At 35.8% G+C, this 15,274-nt stretch overlaps 3 protein-coding genes across 4 annotated transcripts in view; 2 read left to right on the top strand and 1 right to left on the bottom strand.

Annotated features, from left to right (window-relative positions):
* The first annotated feature begins 1,454 nt into the window (after nt 1–1,454).
* LOC107458693 (probable protein phosphatase 2C 27) lies at nt 1,455–3,549 on the top strand. 2 transcript variants are annotated; one of them, XM_016076905.3, is made up of 5 exons: nt 1,455–1,585; nt 1,679–1,886; nt 2,113–2,316; nt 2,406–2,614; nt 2,765–3,549. In XM_016076905.3, the coding sequence occupies exons 2-5, from the start codon at nt 1,698–1,700 to the stop codon at nt 3,324–3,326; spliced, it is 1,164 nt and encodes a 387-aa protein (XP_015932391.1). In that variant the 5' UTR covers nt 1,455–1,585; nt 1,679–1,697; the 3' UTR covers nt 3,327–3,549. The 2 variants fall into 2 exon arrangements, with proteins under 2 accessions (XP_015932391.1, XP_015932394.1); XM_016076908.3 differs by lacking the exon at nt 1,455–1,585 and having other exon boundaries at nt 1,610–1,886.
* An 810-nt stretch (nt 3,550–4,359) lies between these two features.
* LOC107458705 (110 kDa U5 small nuclear ribonucleoprotein component CLO) lies at nt 4,360–9,388 on the bottom strand. Its single transcript, XM_016076914.3, has 10 exons — nt 8,491–9,388; nt 8,147–8,215; nt 6,864–8,057; nt 6,671–6,769; nt 6,395–6,553; nt 6,214–6,299; nt 5,921–6,119; nt 5,490–5,600; nt 5,133–5,339; nt 4,360–4,852 (listed from the first exon to the last, which is right to left on the bottom strand). Exons 1-10 carry the CDS (start codon nt 9,259–9,261, stop codon nt 4,754–4,756), a joined length of 2,994 nt encoding a protein of 997 aa, XP_015932400.1. The 5' UTR covers nt 9,262–9,388; the 3' UTR covers nt 4,360–4,753.
* A 4,106-nt stretch (nt 9,389–13,494) lies between these two features.
* Nucleotides 13,495–15,274, top strand: part of LOC107458715 (uncharacterized) — a gene marked incomplete in the record, with an annotated part of 3,358 nt that continues 1,578 nt past the window's right edge. The window contains 2 exon segments of the mRNA XM_016076923.3: nt 13,495–13,924; nt 14,647–15,274. Coding sequence (XP_015932409.1) covers nt 13,799–13,924; nt 14,647–15,274 — 754 coding nt within the window.

Genomic DNA, 15,274 nt, shown 5'->3' with positions numbered 1-15,274 from the left:
AGATGGATTTCGCAAGAGAAAATAAATTTGTTAGAATAATCTTTTGATGGTTGCTGTAAATGTAGAATATCTATCTAAAACACAACTATTTTGGATTTCTCGTATTTTCTGTAACTGCCATGGACTAACTAACTAGAGTAGAATACAAGGTAAAAATTTAGGTACAGTTAATTTTATGTGAAGTTAATAATTGAAAATCGTTAAATAAAAATTCAGTCAAATTATTCGTATCATTTAATAATTCTTAATTATTAACTTCAAGTGAAGTTGATTGCAATTAAATTTTTACCGTAATATAATTAAGTAGCTAATCAAAATATGGACACAAATTATGTTAACTGTTAAGATGTTGATAAAAATTTGTCAAATTATTTAATATTATTAATTATTATATTCATATAAAAATATTTTTACATAAATAATCACTATATAATTATTAACGATGAAAGTCAATAAGTTATAGTTTAAATGACATAGTCTTTCCATACTCACCTAAGAGATCACGAGTTCGAATCTATAAAAAAAATATTAACGATGAAAAGTTAAAAAAATATTTGTATACAAGATTTCAAATTTAATATATATATATGAAAATTCTAAATCCTAAATTTTGACTCAAAATATTTTTTGAACAACTAATACGTGAAGGTGGATATTTAAATTAATTAAATAATAATAAATTCTTAAAAAAAGTTGAATTTTAAAAGACAATAACATTTTTTTTTGTAAAAAGTTTAACAAATAAAAGTTGTGGTCAACTGTTTATGGTCAATTAAGCTTATTGAATTGTTTCCTAAACTTCCATACATGCTCTCCAAATTTTCTCAGAAAGTGTTGCTATTTTTTTCATCAGAATCACAAAAATGAAAAATCAAATAAATGAAACCAATTAGAGAGACCAAAAATTAAATAATAATAATAATAATAAGAAGAAGAAGAAAATAAAAAGAAGTGGATATGATATGCAGATGCATAATATTTGGTATAAATATCGCAATATGATGGGATTTTTTCAATTGTGATTTTTTCTTTGGATGCTTACATAGGATGTGATTTGCATGATTGCAATAAAGGTAGGAAAAAGTGAAGGAGAAAATAAACAAATATCAAATGGATTGGAAGGGATGGGAAGGCAATTTGAATGTGATAAGGTATGCAAAGCAACATAGAAAACGACATCAACCAATCTTATTTCTCACTCTCACCAACAATATTTTAATACACCATACAAAAAATAAATATTTTTTTTGTACACCAAATTTCATACCCATTTATTATCTTTTAAACTTTGACCAAGTCTATACTTTTAACACATTATTTTTCACATTAGGTTGCATATGCTTAATTAGTAGTTTTTAATATGCAAATAGTGGCTACATGATAAAAAATTAAAGGGACCAGAATTTGGGCCACACTTTTGATAGAAAAATCTGGAAGTTAACGGCTCACATTGTTTCTGAAATTTTGTTAAGCAATGTTATATCATAGTTATTTGGAACTCAATCTTTTTCCCCAACATATTCTGAGAATCTTCCTTTTAGTCACAAAACTCCATCAACTTGGTCTCACTCTTACATGTGAAGAGGTTGTTACTTGTTTCTGTTTCTGTTTCTGTCTCTGTCTCTCTCTCTCTTATATATATTTTTTTTTACCTTCCAATTTTGTTCCATGCCTGAAGGTGCAAGTGCAAGTAGCCCATGACTGCAGCAGCCACCATGTGTGTTGAGGAAGCTGAGCAAGTTGAGCATCATGATCATCAAGATATGGAGAATACTAAGAAGGAAGACATGATTCATAACAAAAAGTGGCCTTTGCATTGTGATAATCATAATCTCTTGATGGACACCACCTCTTCTTTTGCATCTTCCACTGCAAACTCACTCCCTGTCAGTGCTTTCTTCTTTCTCTTCAACATTGCTTTGTTTTCATGCTTCACCATAATATGGCTATTTTTATTTCACTGATTTATTGAGGTTTAACTTCTTGTACTTTCTAATAACATTAATTTATTGGTTCATAATTGTAAAATTTCTTGAGACCTTAGATAAAGTACGATTTCAGAATTGGAAGATTAGATTCCTATTATTGAATTTCTGGTTTGGCACATTGTAGCTGGAAAGCATATGTGAGGAGACAGTGATTGCAGACAAGAAACAGAACGGTTCAAGCTTTGTCCCGGCTCTGCGCTCCGGCGAATGGTCTGATATCGGAGGCCGGCCTTACATGGAAGATACACACATATGCATTGGAGACATGGCAAAAAGATTTGGATATAATAACAACCTACTTTCTGAGGAAGCTGTTTCATTTTATGGTGTAAGCATGAATGAATGAATGAATGAATGAATTAATGAATGTGCAAGTGCAAACCTTTGAACTGAATTAATGGTTTGATTTCTTTGCAGGTATTTGATGGACATGGAGGGAAGAGCGCGGCTCAATTCGTGCGCGATCATCTGCCTAGGATCATTGTTGAGGATGCAGGCTTTCCTTTGGAACTTGAGAAGGTTGTTACAAAGTCTTTTTTGGACACTGATGCAGAGCTTAAAACATACTCTCTTGAATCTTGCCTCTCTTCTGGAACCACTGCACTCACTGCAATTATATTCGGAAGGTATATCATGAAACCACTCGTCCCAAAAACTTAAGCTGATAGGAGGAGACAACATTAATAGTTATATCTCTAACAGTAACTGCACTGCAGTGCCTAATCTTGATTCTTGAATCATAGGGATGAGTTTATCTGTTTGATTGTGTTGCACAGGTCATTGCTTGTAGCCAATGCAGGGGACTGCAGGGCTGTGTTGTCGCGCCATGGCGCGGCAATAGAAATGTCCAAGGATCACAGGCCTTACTGCATCAAAGAGAGAAATCGAATCGAGTCCCTAGGTGGATTCATTGATGATGGCTACCTGAATGGTCAGTTAGGTGTTACTCGTGCTCTAGGCGACTGGCATCTTGAAGGAATGAAGGACACTGGTGGAGGTGGTGGACCATTGAGTGCTGAGCCTGAACTCAAATTGATGACATTGACCAAAGAAGATGAATTCTTGATAATAGCAAGTGATGGAATTTGGGATGTTTTCCGGAGCCAAAATGCTGTGGATTATGCTCGGAGGAGGCTTCAAGAACACAATGATGTGAAGCAATGTTGCAAGCAAATAGTAGAGGAAGCAATAAAGAGAGGAGCAACAGATAACTTAACGGTTGTGATGGTGTGTTTTCACTCAGATCCACCACCCCCTGTGGTTGTGGAAAGAGCAAGAGTTAGAAGAAGCATATCTGCTGAGGGACTGCATAACCTCAAATGCCTGCTACAAGGTTAGGTTAGAGATTATGTACATACACACACTTTCATCTATTATATATATTTATAGCCAATGCTGAATTCAAGAAGCTGAGACTGAGACTGCACCAACTCATTGATTTGCTTGTAACTTGTAAGAATAATGTGTGTAGCATTGTACTATTATTTTTCAGATATTAAAAGCAGAAATGAATTTGTAAATAATTGTTTGATGCTATCTATAAGAGAAATGATTTGGAGCACTTCTTTTTGTGTATATCTTTCTTTTTATCTTATCCCATTTCTTATTACTCACTTTTAATAAAAATAAAATAAAAATTATTTATACAAACTATCTATATATGTTATTAACTTCTCATTGTAGATGGATCAACACATGAATTCTCTAGCAAGCTACATAAGCATCAATAGCCTCTTCTTTTTTCCATGTATCCTTCACCCTTCGCTTAATGGTTGCTCTTGGCACATCTTTGAAGTGTAGTGGTGCCTATGTCACTTAACCATGCAAACATCTTTATTTGTGTGAGTTTTCCAAGATTCTGTAAACGTTTTTTCGTTGAAAATTGCATCTAACACGCAGATTAACAAGTGCCTCACTGTGATTGGAAGAGGCTTCTTTGAGCCTTAATAACACATCAAGAGAATGTAGAAAGCGACATTCAGCGAGACAAATGATGCCAACACAATGCACGATCCATAAATGTGAGAAAATACATAGATATGCAGCTGAATTACTTTTCCGTTTAGGGAGCAAGAATAGACAGAGAAAAGTGATCTACCAGAAAGTGTGGAATTAGCTCACTAGAAACCAATGGTTGCTATACATTTGTTATGTTTTCACCATCAGCGTATATTTAATGGAAACCACCCGTTTAAACGTGGACGAGATATATGTCATGAACCTGTTAAAATCCAATTTTTTAAATTAAAAATAAGAGATCATTATCATGCATGATGGTCACAACATATCCAACCATTTTGACCAGAATTGAAACTTAAGTAGCTCTACATGATTAGGCTGAAATTACGATAGCGGTAACTTCAATGAAAAATACAACAAATTTTGGTATCTTGTATACTATGTAAGCATTGACAATACAAATATGAGCCCACTCTTACAATTTTTACGATTTGAAGGAAAAGGGAAAAGTGTTAGTACTACAACACTAACAGAGCAATGATCCATTCAATATTAACTTCTTGTACAAATGATGCCCTCACCGGGAGTATAAAAACATTTTCAGAGGGGAGGGATGATGGTTCCTACTATTACAAAATTAATGGCACAGATGCTTTACTCCAGTAGGAACCAATTCGCAAAGCAAAAGCTCATACAATTTAGCTTTTATCACCTTGGTTATTTGATTTCCACGTCACAGTGGAACAGCCTAATGCCCAAACTCCAAAGAAAAATAGCACAGGGTGATGCCAAAACTTTATAAAGAGTCACATCATTTGTTGATGAAGATCTGCTGCCTGCTGTGCCAGTTCCACCATCATAGCTTCATCGAAGAACTTGCTAATGCTTACATCCTCGCTCATTCCCTGCAAAATTGGGTGCAAGAGCATGTTAAATTATTGGCAGCTGCCATAAATGCTCTTCTCCGAATACATAACAAATATTTGTCGTAACATTGATCTAACTTCCTTACTATTCTCAAATATATTATTTATTGGAAAAAATCTCACAAAAAAAAGCAGCAAATGCTCAGCTAGAAATACTTCAAAATAAGCATGGAATTTGAACAGTGAGGAAATAAATAAATAGAAGCATAGTAAAATTTATGGTAGTTAATGACTGAAGATCCAGGAGGAAAGGCTATACCTTTCTACGCCTTGTTTTCACCATAAACTCACGAGCAAGATGTTGAATTGGTGCTGGTTCAAGTGGACGCAAAACAATGCTTTTGTCCAGAGGATCTCCAGGAACAATAGCCCAGTGATCAAAAACAGAGAGGCAAAATGCTTGACCTTGAGTGTGATATCTCAGGTCTGTCTCGAAACCAAAAGATTCAATCACGGGCAAGAAAGCCTGCATAGTGAGGAACAAAATAAGTAAAACAGATTGCTGGTGCACTAACAAATTCAGGCTTACTCAAGTTATCCTCATCATGGGAGTAACCTAAGAACAAGAAGCAACGCCAACTAAATCAGGTTACAGAGAAAAAGTTAAACCACCAACCTTAACAATATAAGCTGGGGTGCCTGGTTGAGGAACATCAGCAGTAACATGTCCACGCCTACGAGATAACACAGTGTAGATTGCAGATACACAATCTATTGGTGTTTGAATCTGATGGAAAGGTCCAAAAAAAGAATACCATCCAAGCATCAGTAAAATGGTAACATGACTGTTCTTAATAATCTATTTAAAGGAAATGCAAAAGCAATTATTGTTTTAATGACTTTCATGAAACTATTATTCGAGCCTTGTTTTATTAGGGCATCATGTAAGCATAAGACATGAAAATCAACTTACTACTAGCTTGAATGCACAGCCTTTGCAAATAATATGACCATGGGTTAGTCAGAGAGACAAAACCAGATAATTATTACATTCAATTACATTTGATATGCAGCCATCATTATAAGCTAAAAATAACAAGAATGTACCTCCACGTAATATACTGGTTCCATAAGCCGAGGGGTAGCCATAAGAAAGGAAGAATAGGCCACTCGTCGTGCTGTTGGAATTAACTGGCCAGATCCCCTATGAAGTGGCTCAGGAGCAATTCTTGCATCAACAATCTTGAATTTAACATTTCTGATGGGTTCATCACACAGAGGTCCCTCTCGTGCACCCCACTGAAATCTGCTCCCAAAAAATATATATATAGAACCTCATATCAATTTGCAATCAATTAATTAATCACTGAATAGAAATATAGTTCAATGCATTTATTTACCCCTGAACAATGGAATCCTTGACAGCATTCAGCAGGCTCTTGTCAACTTCAGTTGGAAGGGTGTCATCTAACAGAATATTGGGGCCCTGCATTATATTTGCACATATGACACAAAAGTTCAGAGACGGAACCATAACAATAAAATAAAATAAAAATTAAAAAGCAGAGCAAGTAAATTTACCTGCTTATCAGGGCCAAACGCCCAGATTGACCGTGCAGCAAGGAGATCCCAATCATACTTAGTCTGAAAGAATTCCCCTAGTTTTTTCCGATTCCAGTCAGTACTAACGACACCATTCTCTATGTCCTCAGCAAGACCTCTTTCTAGTGGTTCGGCAATCTAAAGAAAAACCAAAAGTGAACAATAAATCAGCCCAGGAAAAAAGTACTCATGAAAACCATACACCATACGTTCTTGAAAATGCTTACACAACAAGTTTAGGAGATAGCTGCCTACCATAGTTATTTTGTTCTTCTTATTTGGTGTCTCGGCAAAACATTTCATTGAAGACGACTCGACAACAGTTTCACAGAATGATACAACAGGATCTGCCACCTATAGAAAAGCAAAGCAAAGTATAACTTTGAGTCAACAAATAGGAGCCACATTAATGATAGAAAAATTGAGTAGGGGTGAACAAATAGATTACCTTGACTTCCACTTCAGAATAAAGCTCCCTGAGGTCCTTCATGATTGAATCCAAGTACAGCTCACCAGTCCCTAATATAGTGTGCTCCCCAGACTCCTCCACTTTAGTAATGGCCAGAGGATAACTTTTGCTGATTTTCCTGAGGCCCTCTACCATTTTCGGCAACTCGCTTGGATTTAAAGGTTCCGTAGCTGTTTTAACCACTGACAGAGTATTGAACTGAAGAGGCCGGAATATATATACATCCTCATCATAATCTACATTACAAAGAGTGGCAGTTTTCATGATTGAAGCATCCACGCCTTCAATTAAGACCCAAGACCCAGGAGGAGCCTCAGCAATTGGCATCCTATCTCGAGCTTGATACACCCACAACTTTGTTACCTCTTTCACGGTCATGTCCTCCTCATCATCCGGTGAGTATCCTTCTCCTAGAACACGTACAGTTTGTCCTGTCTGTATCTTGCCACTATAAACTCTACCAAAAGCATCAAACACACTGCAATCAGATTTGGGGTACAATTTGGTTACATTAACCATCAGGGGCCCAGAAGAGTCACAATGTGCCATGGATTTATAAATGATTGAGTCTTTAGGCCCAGTATATATATGATCAACTTTTTTAATTGCAGCATCTTTTGGTGAAGGAATATGCTGAACAAGCATATCAGTAAAACCAGAAGCTGAACCAAAGACTGTCTTACAAGCCAGCCTTAACAAAGGTTTAACATTTAATCTATAGGCTGCATTACTTAGTTTAACTCCAAGTTCTGCCAGGGTTGTCTCTACACTCTTTTTATGTTCTCCAATCACTTGGCTATAAATCTTGTAAAGTGGTTCCAGTACAAACTCAACAAAAGATCGTTCACCTCCACTGGCAGGGGGTTTCTTTTTAAAGGTTCTGGTATCTGGATGAAAATAGTAGTCTCCCCAAAGGCGAGAAGCAAATTTATTAGCTTCCAGAGGAATTCCATGCACCTTCCCGTACAGTTTAGCAAATGATTGCAACGTAAATGACCATCCAGCAGTGCCACTTGCAAAACAAACGTTCCCAGCAACTGGATCAATAACTTGGACATCCCCAGCAATAGAAGATGCAGCAGATATGTGACTATTGATTACTTCCAGTGTATGCCTTAGTTTATGGTAAGCATCTTTTGGGGGTAATTTAAGCTCAGTTATGAGCCTGTCAACCTAAAATCAAAATCCTTTCTCAAATAAGAATTAAATGGGACATGAAAAGGATTTAAAGTTGCAATCAAGACTACAGAAAGTTCATTTACCTTATTGATTACAACAACTATAGGAAGCCGCTCCTGGATTGCATGGCGTATTGCCCTCTCAGTGTTTACCTACAAATCACAAGAAACTAAATCCTCAAAATCTTACAGTCATTGTCATTGCAACTAGCACTATCCCTAACAAGACCTAGTCATAATCTAACTAGTAGTTCGCAGCTACACTTTTGAAAACAAATCACTTATGTAAAGCTTAAATACCCGAAACCAACCAATTCCGGAATTTCAAGTTATCGACACTATAATTTAATCTTTTCTTTTAAATCCAAAAATCAAGCCCACTACAGCTATAATGACAATGACAATATCATTAGATAAGAACACTTTACCATGACTCCTTCAGCAGCATCGACGATCAAAACGGCACCATCAGCGAGCCTCAAAGCCGCAGTCATCTCATCAGAGAAATTAACATGGCCAGGAGTGTCCATAATATTACACAAAAACGACTTGGCATTACTATCCTCAAGCACGAGCGACATTGGAACGGCCTTAATTGAAATCCTTCTCTCCTGTTCATCTTTCCTGGTATCAGTGTACCTCATATGCTTCTCACTCTGGTCATCAAACGTGGCCATACGGTGGGTCTGCTCAACAAGCATGTCCATGAACACCGTCTTACCATGCTGAAGGTGCCCGATAAGCGCCACGTTCCTCACAAGCGCAGGGTTCGACATCAACCCTAACAGAAACTGGGGAGCCACGTAGGTTGAAGAGTCCTTCACGCCAACCTCGAAGTCCTTCTTCTTTACTTGCTTGATGATTGACTGTTCCAGAGACTGCTCGTCTTCGTCCATGACTAGGGTTTCCACGTCTTCGCCGTAAACCTCCTCAGCAGTGGGGTAGTACTTCTTGTCCTCCGCCAGGACCACCTGGTTGTCCACCATCTCCACGTCGTCGTTCCCTGAGGTCGTGATCCAGCCGTTCGGATGGGCCTCGCCATCGGATGCAGCGCCATCTTCGGCGGAACGGTGGCGTCGGTCACCTTGGTCTCCCTCATCCTCTTCGTCGTCGTCGTCAATGTCTCTGTCGGATTCTTGGTCGGACTCGATTTCGGGCCCGATGTAGTTGCCAAACTCGTCGTATAAGCTATCGTCCATGGTCGAGTGTTACTGTATTGAGTGAATCTGGGAGCAGAAGAGAGAGTGATGTTCAGTGAGCTTCACCGTCGTTTCAAGGAGTGGAGGGGTTTTTTGGACATGTTTACTGCTTTAGCCGTTTAGGGTTCAAAACCAGCAACCACTAGGGGGAACACGATAATACGAGTTTTTTATTGGGCCCAATTCAATCTTGGCCCAATTTTAACGACTATAGCTGGCCCAAAATGAGCCTCGTACATTATTCTTCTTAGAGCGAGTTACGTATTGAACATTTTTGTGATTTTTATTCTAATATTCAAATATTTTATTTCTATCATTAGATTGAATTGAATATTAATAAACACTTGCTTTCTTTAGTCACCAAAAAAAACACTTGCTTTCTTTGATTGTATTAAATGTTTGAAAGTGAATTTTTTTTTTTTTCAAGCACAATTTTATTGATTATTACCTCGCCGAACTTTCAAGATTTACAAGCTTACCAAACTCATTTATTTGCTAATTGCTTTAAGATGAAGAAGATCAGATGAGAGTGGTAGTATTCATCATATTTCAAACCCTACACTTGGGTTTCTTTCTTTAGTCAATCTCTTTAATATCAAATTCTATCTCTCTATATGCGAAAACGAGTGTTTAGCAATTTAAGATTGATGAAGAATCGTCTTTAAACACGGTTGTATTAGTGTTTAAACTATTGTAATATGAATTTATGCCTAAAATATATCCGTTTGCAGTTATAATTAGAGAATTATTCATGATCATATATGTCTCCGTATTGCGCACAATTTACTATATATATACATAACTTAGAAGGCAACAAAAAATTTCCCATCAGTCCATGGTTTGAGTTCAGAGAAAACTTCATTATCTGATTTGTATTACTTGTGCTAGAATTTATGTTAGGATTAAGCTGCAAGTACCCTGTAACACTGCTCCAATAACAATAATACGTATGTGTAAAATATATATATTAATAAAAGGCTCTCGTTTTATTTATATATAAGATCTTATAAGCTTGTACACACACCACATGTACATACGTACATGATACATGATACATGGTAACTACTGATAGGTGAGTAGTGACTACAGATAATGGAAGGAAATGAAAGGAGAATAATCAAGCTCCAAGCTCAATGGGGGCCATGGCCATGATGAGGATGAGGTTGATGTGGACCAGGTGGAGGTGATGCCCCTACTGCTGGAGGACCACCAGGAGGAGGAGGAGATGGTTGTGCGTGTGGCGGTGCAGGCCCAGGATGTGGAGGTCCCGGTGGCCCTGGAGGGTGGTGGTGAGGGCCTGGGCCTCCTGGTCCTGGCGGAGGATGATTGTGCATTATGCCTGCTTAGTAGTGCTTAATCACTTCTTAATTTACTTCTCAACTATGCATATACACGAATGTATACGTGTATATATATAGGGGACAAAAGACCTATGTTGATCTATATGTTCATCTACTAGTCAATTGCTGTGTTACTTTTTGTGGCCTGGTAGTTGCATGAAATATGCCGACATATTACAATTTTTGGTTGTTCACAGGATCCTTTAGTCCGATAGATTTGAGCTTCCTTTCAAGATTTATTCTTGACTAATCGATTATTACATGAATTTAAATCTCTATTATTTATTTAATCATACGAGTAAAATCTAATTCGATTCTTATCCATTTTTACTAAAGACAAAAGAATTCTTGTCTAAAAAAAGGTTGAAAGTCGAATTGTCCTCCTTTTATTTTTTGACAGAAATCACTTTGTCATTCATAAAAATAAATAAGGATCAAATTGAATGTTTATTCTAAGCAGACGAGTTACCTGATGATTTAACCAATCTACGTTTAGAGCTGACAATGGATAGAGTAAGGTAAGGTTTGGACCCTATACCCTATACCCTAACCCTACCCGCGGGTTGAAAGTTCTATTAAAATTCTACCCTATCTTACTCACGGGTTGAGAATCTTTCAATTCTAACCTTACCCGCACCCTAAAATTCTAAACCCTATCCTACCCGCAGAAATATCAAATTTTTTTAAAGTAAATATAAAATTCAATTATTTCGAATTTTATACATATTTATAACATAAAAAATAAAAAACTAATGCTCTAAATTACTAAATTAACTAACTAGTTTTAGTGGTTGTTCACTTATTGTAAGTCATTATATAAGAGAGGTTGTAGATTTAACTCTTACTTCCTTCACTATATATTTAATTTTTATAAAATATGTGTTATATATGAGATGCGGATAGGGTAGGGTACGGGTTTAGGTAAACCCGTACCCTACCCTACTCGCAGGTATATCCAGACCATACGCGTAGGTATACCTAGACCGTACCCTATCATACCCACAGCGAATCGGGTAACTTACCCTACTCGAATAGGTTGGACCGGATTGAATATCCGCGGGTAGGATATGAATTGCCAGCCCTACCTACTTTGGTTTGCCGACACATTACATATTAGCTAACATTCTCCATGGGCCAAATTGGGCTTAACAATTCCATTGTTCACAAACACCCAAGTAGCTATTTGGGTTTTCCTTTAATGTTTTTGGAAGAAAACTTATATTTAAATGGGTTTAAGATCACGACAAAAGAAATGCGTTTATGATTCCACGGTACTCATCATTGAAGAATTAGCATAAGAATATGTAGAACTGTAGAAGAAATTTTGTAAAACGACGGATGAATTAGATTGCGTTTGCTGAATATAAAGAAAACGTAACAATATAAAAAAGAAACGGACGAAAGTTTAATCCACATAGTCAATGGTTCATATTTCACGCAAAGTAAGTACACTTAAATGACTTATTTCTCACTAAAAGATAACATGAGTCAAATAACGTGAAAATTAAAAATTAAAAAACTTTTAATTTAATATAAAAATTTAATAAACTAATTTAACTCGTAAAATTTAGAAGCACGCATTTAGTGCATGTTTGGGCGCCATTATTTTGTTAAAAAAAGATCTTTTTTCAATGAAAAAATATCTTTTTTTATTTTTTAACGTGTTTGGCAAATTTCTAGTAGTAAAAGTAAAAACACTAGTAAAATAAAAAAAAGATCTTTTTTGAGAAGCTGTAATTTACATCTTTTTTTAAAAGATCTTTTTTCCTTAAAAAAAAGATGTTTTTCATGTAATAAATAAACAAAAAAATACTTTTATATTGTTATACCCAAACATAATTGATAGATAAAAAGACCTTTTTACATGAGATATCCAAACATAAAATTACTTTTACTTCTCTATAAGATCTTTTAAAAAAAGATAACTCGAAAAAAGATCTTTTCTTAGAAACTCACCCAAGCAAACCCTTACTCTAATCCAACCACTCCTAGAATCCTAATACAGAAGAAAACAAAAAGCAGAGGAGAATGTTAATTGGTATGAGCTGTTATGGATTCGATTTTGTGATTCTCCATACTGTCTTCTGCTAAATGTCACACAGGCATTCGGCTTATTTATTTTCCTACTTCGGTTTTTTGTTTTAAGCCAAACATAGTCAAAATTAAAACACATCATTCGCTACTTAATTATTACTAAAACTGGCTAGGTTGATTCCTTCTTGGTTTTGGTTGGAACAAAAATTTCAATTTATTTTCGTTTTTTCCTCTCTTTTTGTTCTATTGTAACTTGTAAGTTTGTTACCAACAATTTTGTTTTCTTCTTATTTATATTTACTTCTTATCATATACCCATGATTAACATGTCAATAGGCAACTCAAAATCAATTTCATCCATAAATTATGTGTGGACAAGGCACAAGATACAGCCATACAGGGAACTAAAATGCACCCTTTAAGGAAAATAAGTACATAAATAATTCTATACTCGAACCCAAAAATAGCTACAAACAATTTAAATGAATTAAACATGCAATAACAATATAACAAAAAAACAAAACAAAACAAATAACCATTTTATATGCTCACAAAAATAAAGATTCATATACAATTATATTCATATAAAGTTAATAATTAAAAATTATTAAATAATAATTTGATTAAATTTATTAAATTATCGAATAATTTTTAAATATCAATTTCATATGAAAATAATTGTAATTAAATTTTTATTCATAAAAAATTAACTATAAAAATGTATTTATACATTAAAAATAAATTAAATAATATATAATAATTAATTGTAGTGGTTAAATTTTTATGTACATAATATTTTTGTAAGACAATAAAATAATGGACAAATATATGCATAATACAAAAGAAAAAGAAAATACATGGAAGGAAGGAGAGAGGAGACAGGGTATGTAGAATGTTTCATGTGGAGGTAGCCTGAAATGTAAGGAAGGAAGAAGGTTGGGGGAAATGATTGAAAGAAAGAAAGAAAGAAAAGGGGGAGTTTCATTCTCAAAGTTGGTCAGCTTTCCATTTTAATGAGTTATGAGAGAAGCAGCAGCATAAGATAAGAAATAAAAGAAAGAAGCAGCATAAAGCATAAGCAACCATTCACGTCTCAAATTAAATCTGTGACACACACTTTTCTCTTCTCTTCTCTTATTTTCTTCGACGTCATCACTCATCACATGGGTTCCGCCACCAGTAGACTAGACGGTTCTCGCCCTCCCACGGCGAGGCTCAACCGCAACAACACACGCTTCAGCCTCTCCTCTCTTCTCTGCGGTGCTTCCACCTCTCGCTCCACCTATCAGGTATCTCCTTTTTCTATTTTTTTAAATACCTTTTTCCTTTTTTCTCAATTCAAAAATTCGAATTTTTTTTCTCGCATCTTGGATCCATCCCCTTTCAGACCATTGCCACCGTAACAAAACCATTTCTATCAACTTCTTTTTGAATCTGGTAGCTCTTTTTTAGTTCATGTGTATAAGTCATGTCCAAGCGTAGCTTTTTCTGGAAAGGCGAATCGATTGAGCGTTACTTATTCATAGTTCAATTTTCGCTTTTGTTTCAATTGATTATGTGAGATCGTTTCAATACATGGATATGTACCAATATGAATGTCATCAACGCGTTCATATTCTGTTGGTTTTAGTGATTACTTAGTTGTTGGATTATGTAGAATCTTGCACTTCACAAATGGTTGATATGACTTAAATTATTCTCATCTCCTTGTTATAAATAACAATTTAAGAATTTCTCTCCAAATATTGACAATTAGTGTGACTCTTTTACTTTCTGCTGATTTCAGGAATGGTCTATGCTTTTTGTTCTGCTATTAATTTACATCTACATTGGGATGTGCTTTTATCATATTTTTTTCTTATATTAGCTTGCTGTTGATCTCTTGACATGAACTTTTATGCCTAACCCACCATAATTGTTCTCGTCGTGCAACAATACAGGGATGGCTTTTACATAGATACTCAACAAATAACTAATACTGGAAGTGACCTTCTTATATTGTTTTATATAGATGGAAGAACATCCATCTGAACTTCAGGTAGATTTAGCAACAGAACCTGATGGTGGAACTCAGGAAATCACTGAGGAATCATCTTTATCATGTACAGAAGCTAGAATCAGCTGCAGCCACCATGCTGAAGCCGCTACCTCATCCAATACAAGAACCGAGTCTCATCAGCATATTGGTATTGAAGGTTCTTCCATAAATGTTGCAGCAAGTAGTCAGAGGAAGTGCTTGTCTGAATGTAAGGAGCTAGTCCCTCCTCATCAGGTAAGTGCTGGTCATAGTGGTAATGAATCATATAGGGATAGTAGCAATACAGCTAGTACTTCTTTTGTAGAGCAACAATCTTCAGATCCAGTCTCTGTAAATGTTTCTGCTAACAAAGATGGAGTCAATAATGTTGATGATCCAGTGGTTAGTGGTGTATCTCAAATCTCTCATGAGACAGTGCATCCATGGAGTTCGAGCCCTCAGGAGAATGGATATTTTAGTTCTGGGGAAATTTCTGTTGAGAATGATGCATTAATGGCTACCCAGAGTCCTTCTTCGGATCCCGTTTCTCAAGTTTCCACTTTACCGGCACCTTCTCCTATGCCCGAAGATGAACCTCGCAGAGAGGCAATACCTTCAGGAT

Source organism: Arachis duranensis, chromosome 1 (assembly GCF_000817695.3).
Source record: "Arachis duranensis cultivar V14167 chromosome 1, aradu.V14167.gnm2.J7QH, whole genome shotgun sequence".
Taxonomy (NCBI): Eukaryota; Viridiplantae; Streptophyta; class Magnoliopsida; order Fabales; family Fabaceae; genus Arachis; species Arachis duranensis.
This window is presented reverse-complemented; position numbering and strand designations above follow the sequence as displayed.

Bases quoted from the DNA above. Each gene is read 5' to 3' on its own strand.
- LOC107458693 (XM_016076905.3), top strand. From the start codon at position 1,698: ATGACTGCAGCAGCCACCATGTGTGTTGAGGAAGCTGAGCAAGTTGAG. The intron at 1,887-2,112 runs GTCAGTGCTTTC...GGCACATTGTAG, and splicing joins CCACTGCAAACTCACTCCCT to CTGGAAAGCATATGTGAGGA. The intron at 2,317-2,405 runs GTAAGCATGAAT...ATTTCTTTGCAG, and splicing joins AAGCTGTTTCATTTTATGGT to GTATTTGATGGACATGGAGG.
- LOC107458705 (XM_016076914.3), bottom strand. From the start codon at position 9,261: ATGGACGATAGCTTATACGACGAGTTTGGCAACTACATCGGGCCCGAA. The intron at 8,058-8,146 runs GTAAATGAACTT...TTTTGATTTTAG, and splicing joins TAGTTGTTGTAATCAATAAG to GTTGACAGGCTCATAACTGA. The intron at 5,340-5,489 runs GTTGGTGGTTTA...CTCACTATGCAG, and splicing joins CCCCAGCTTATATTGTTAAG to GCTTTCTTGCCCGTGATTGA.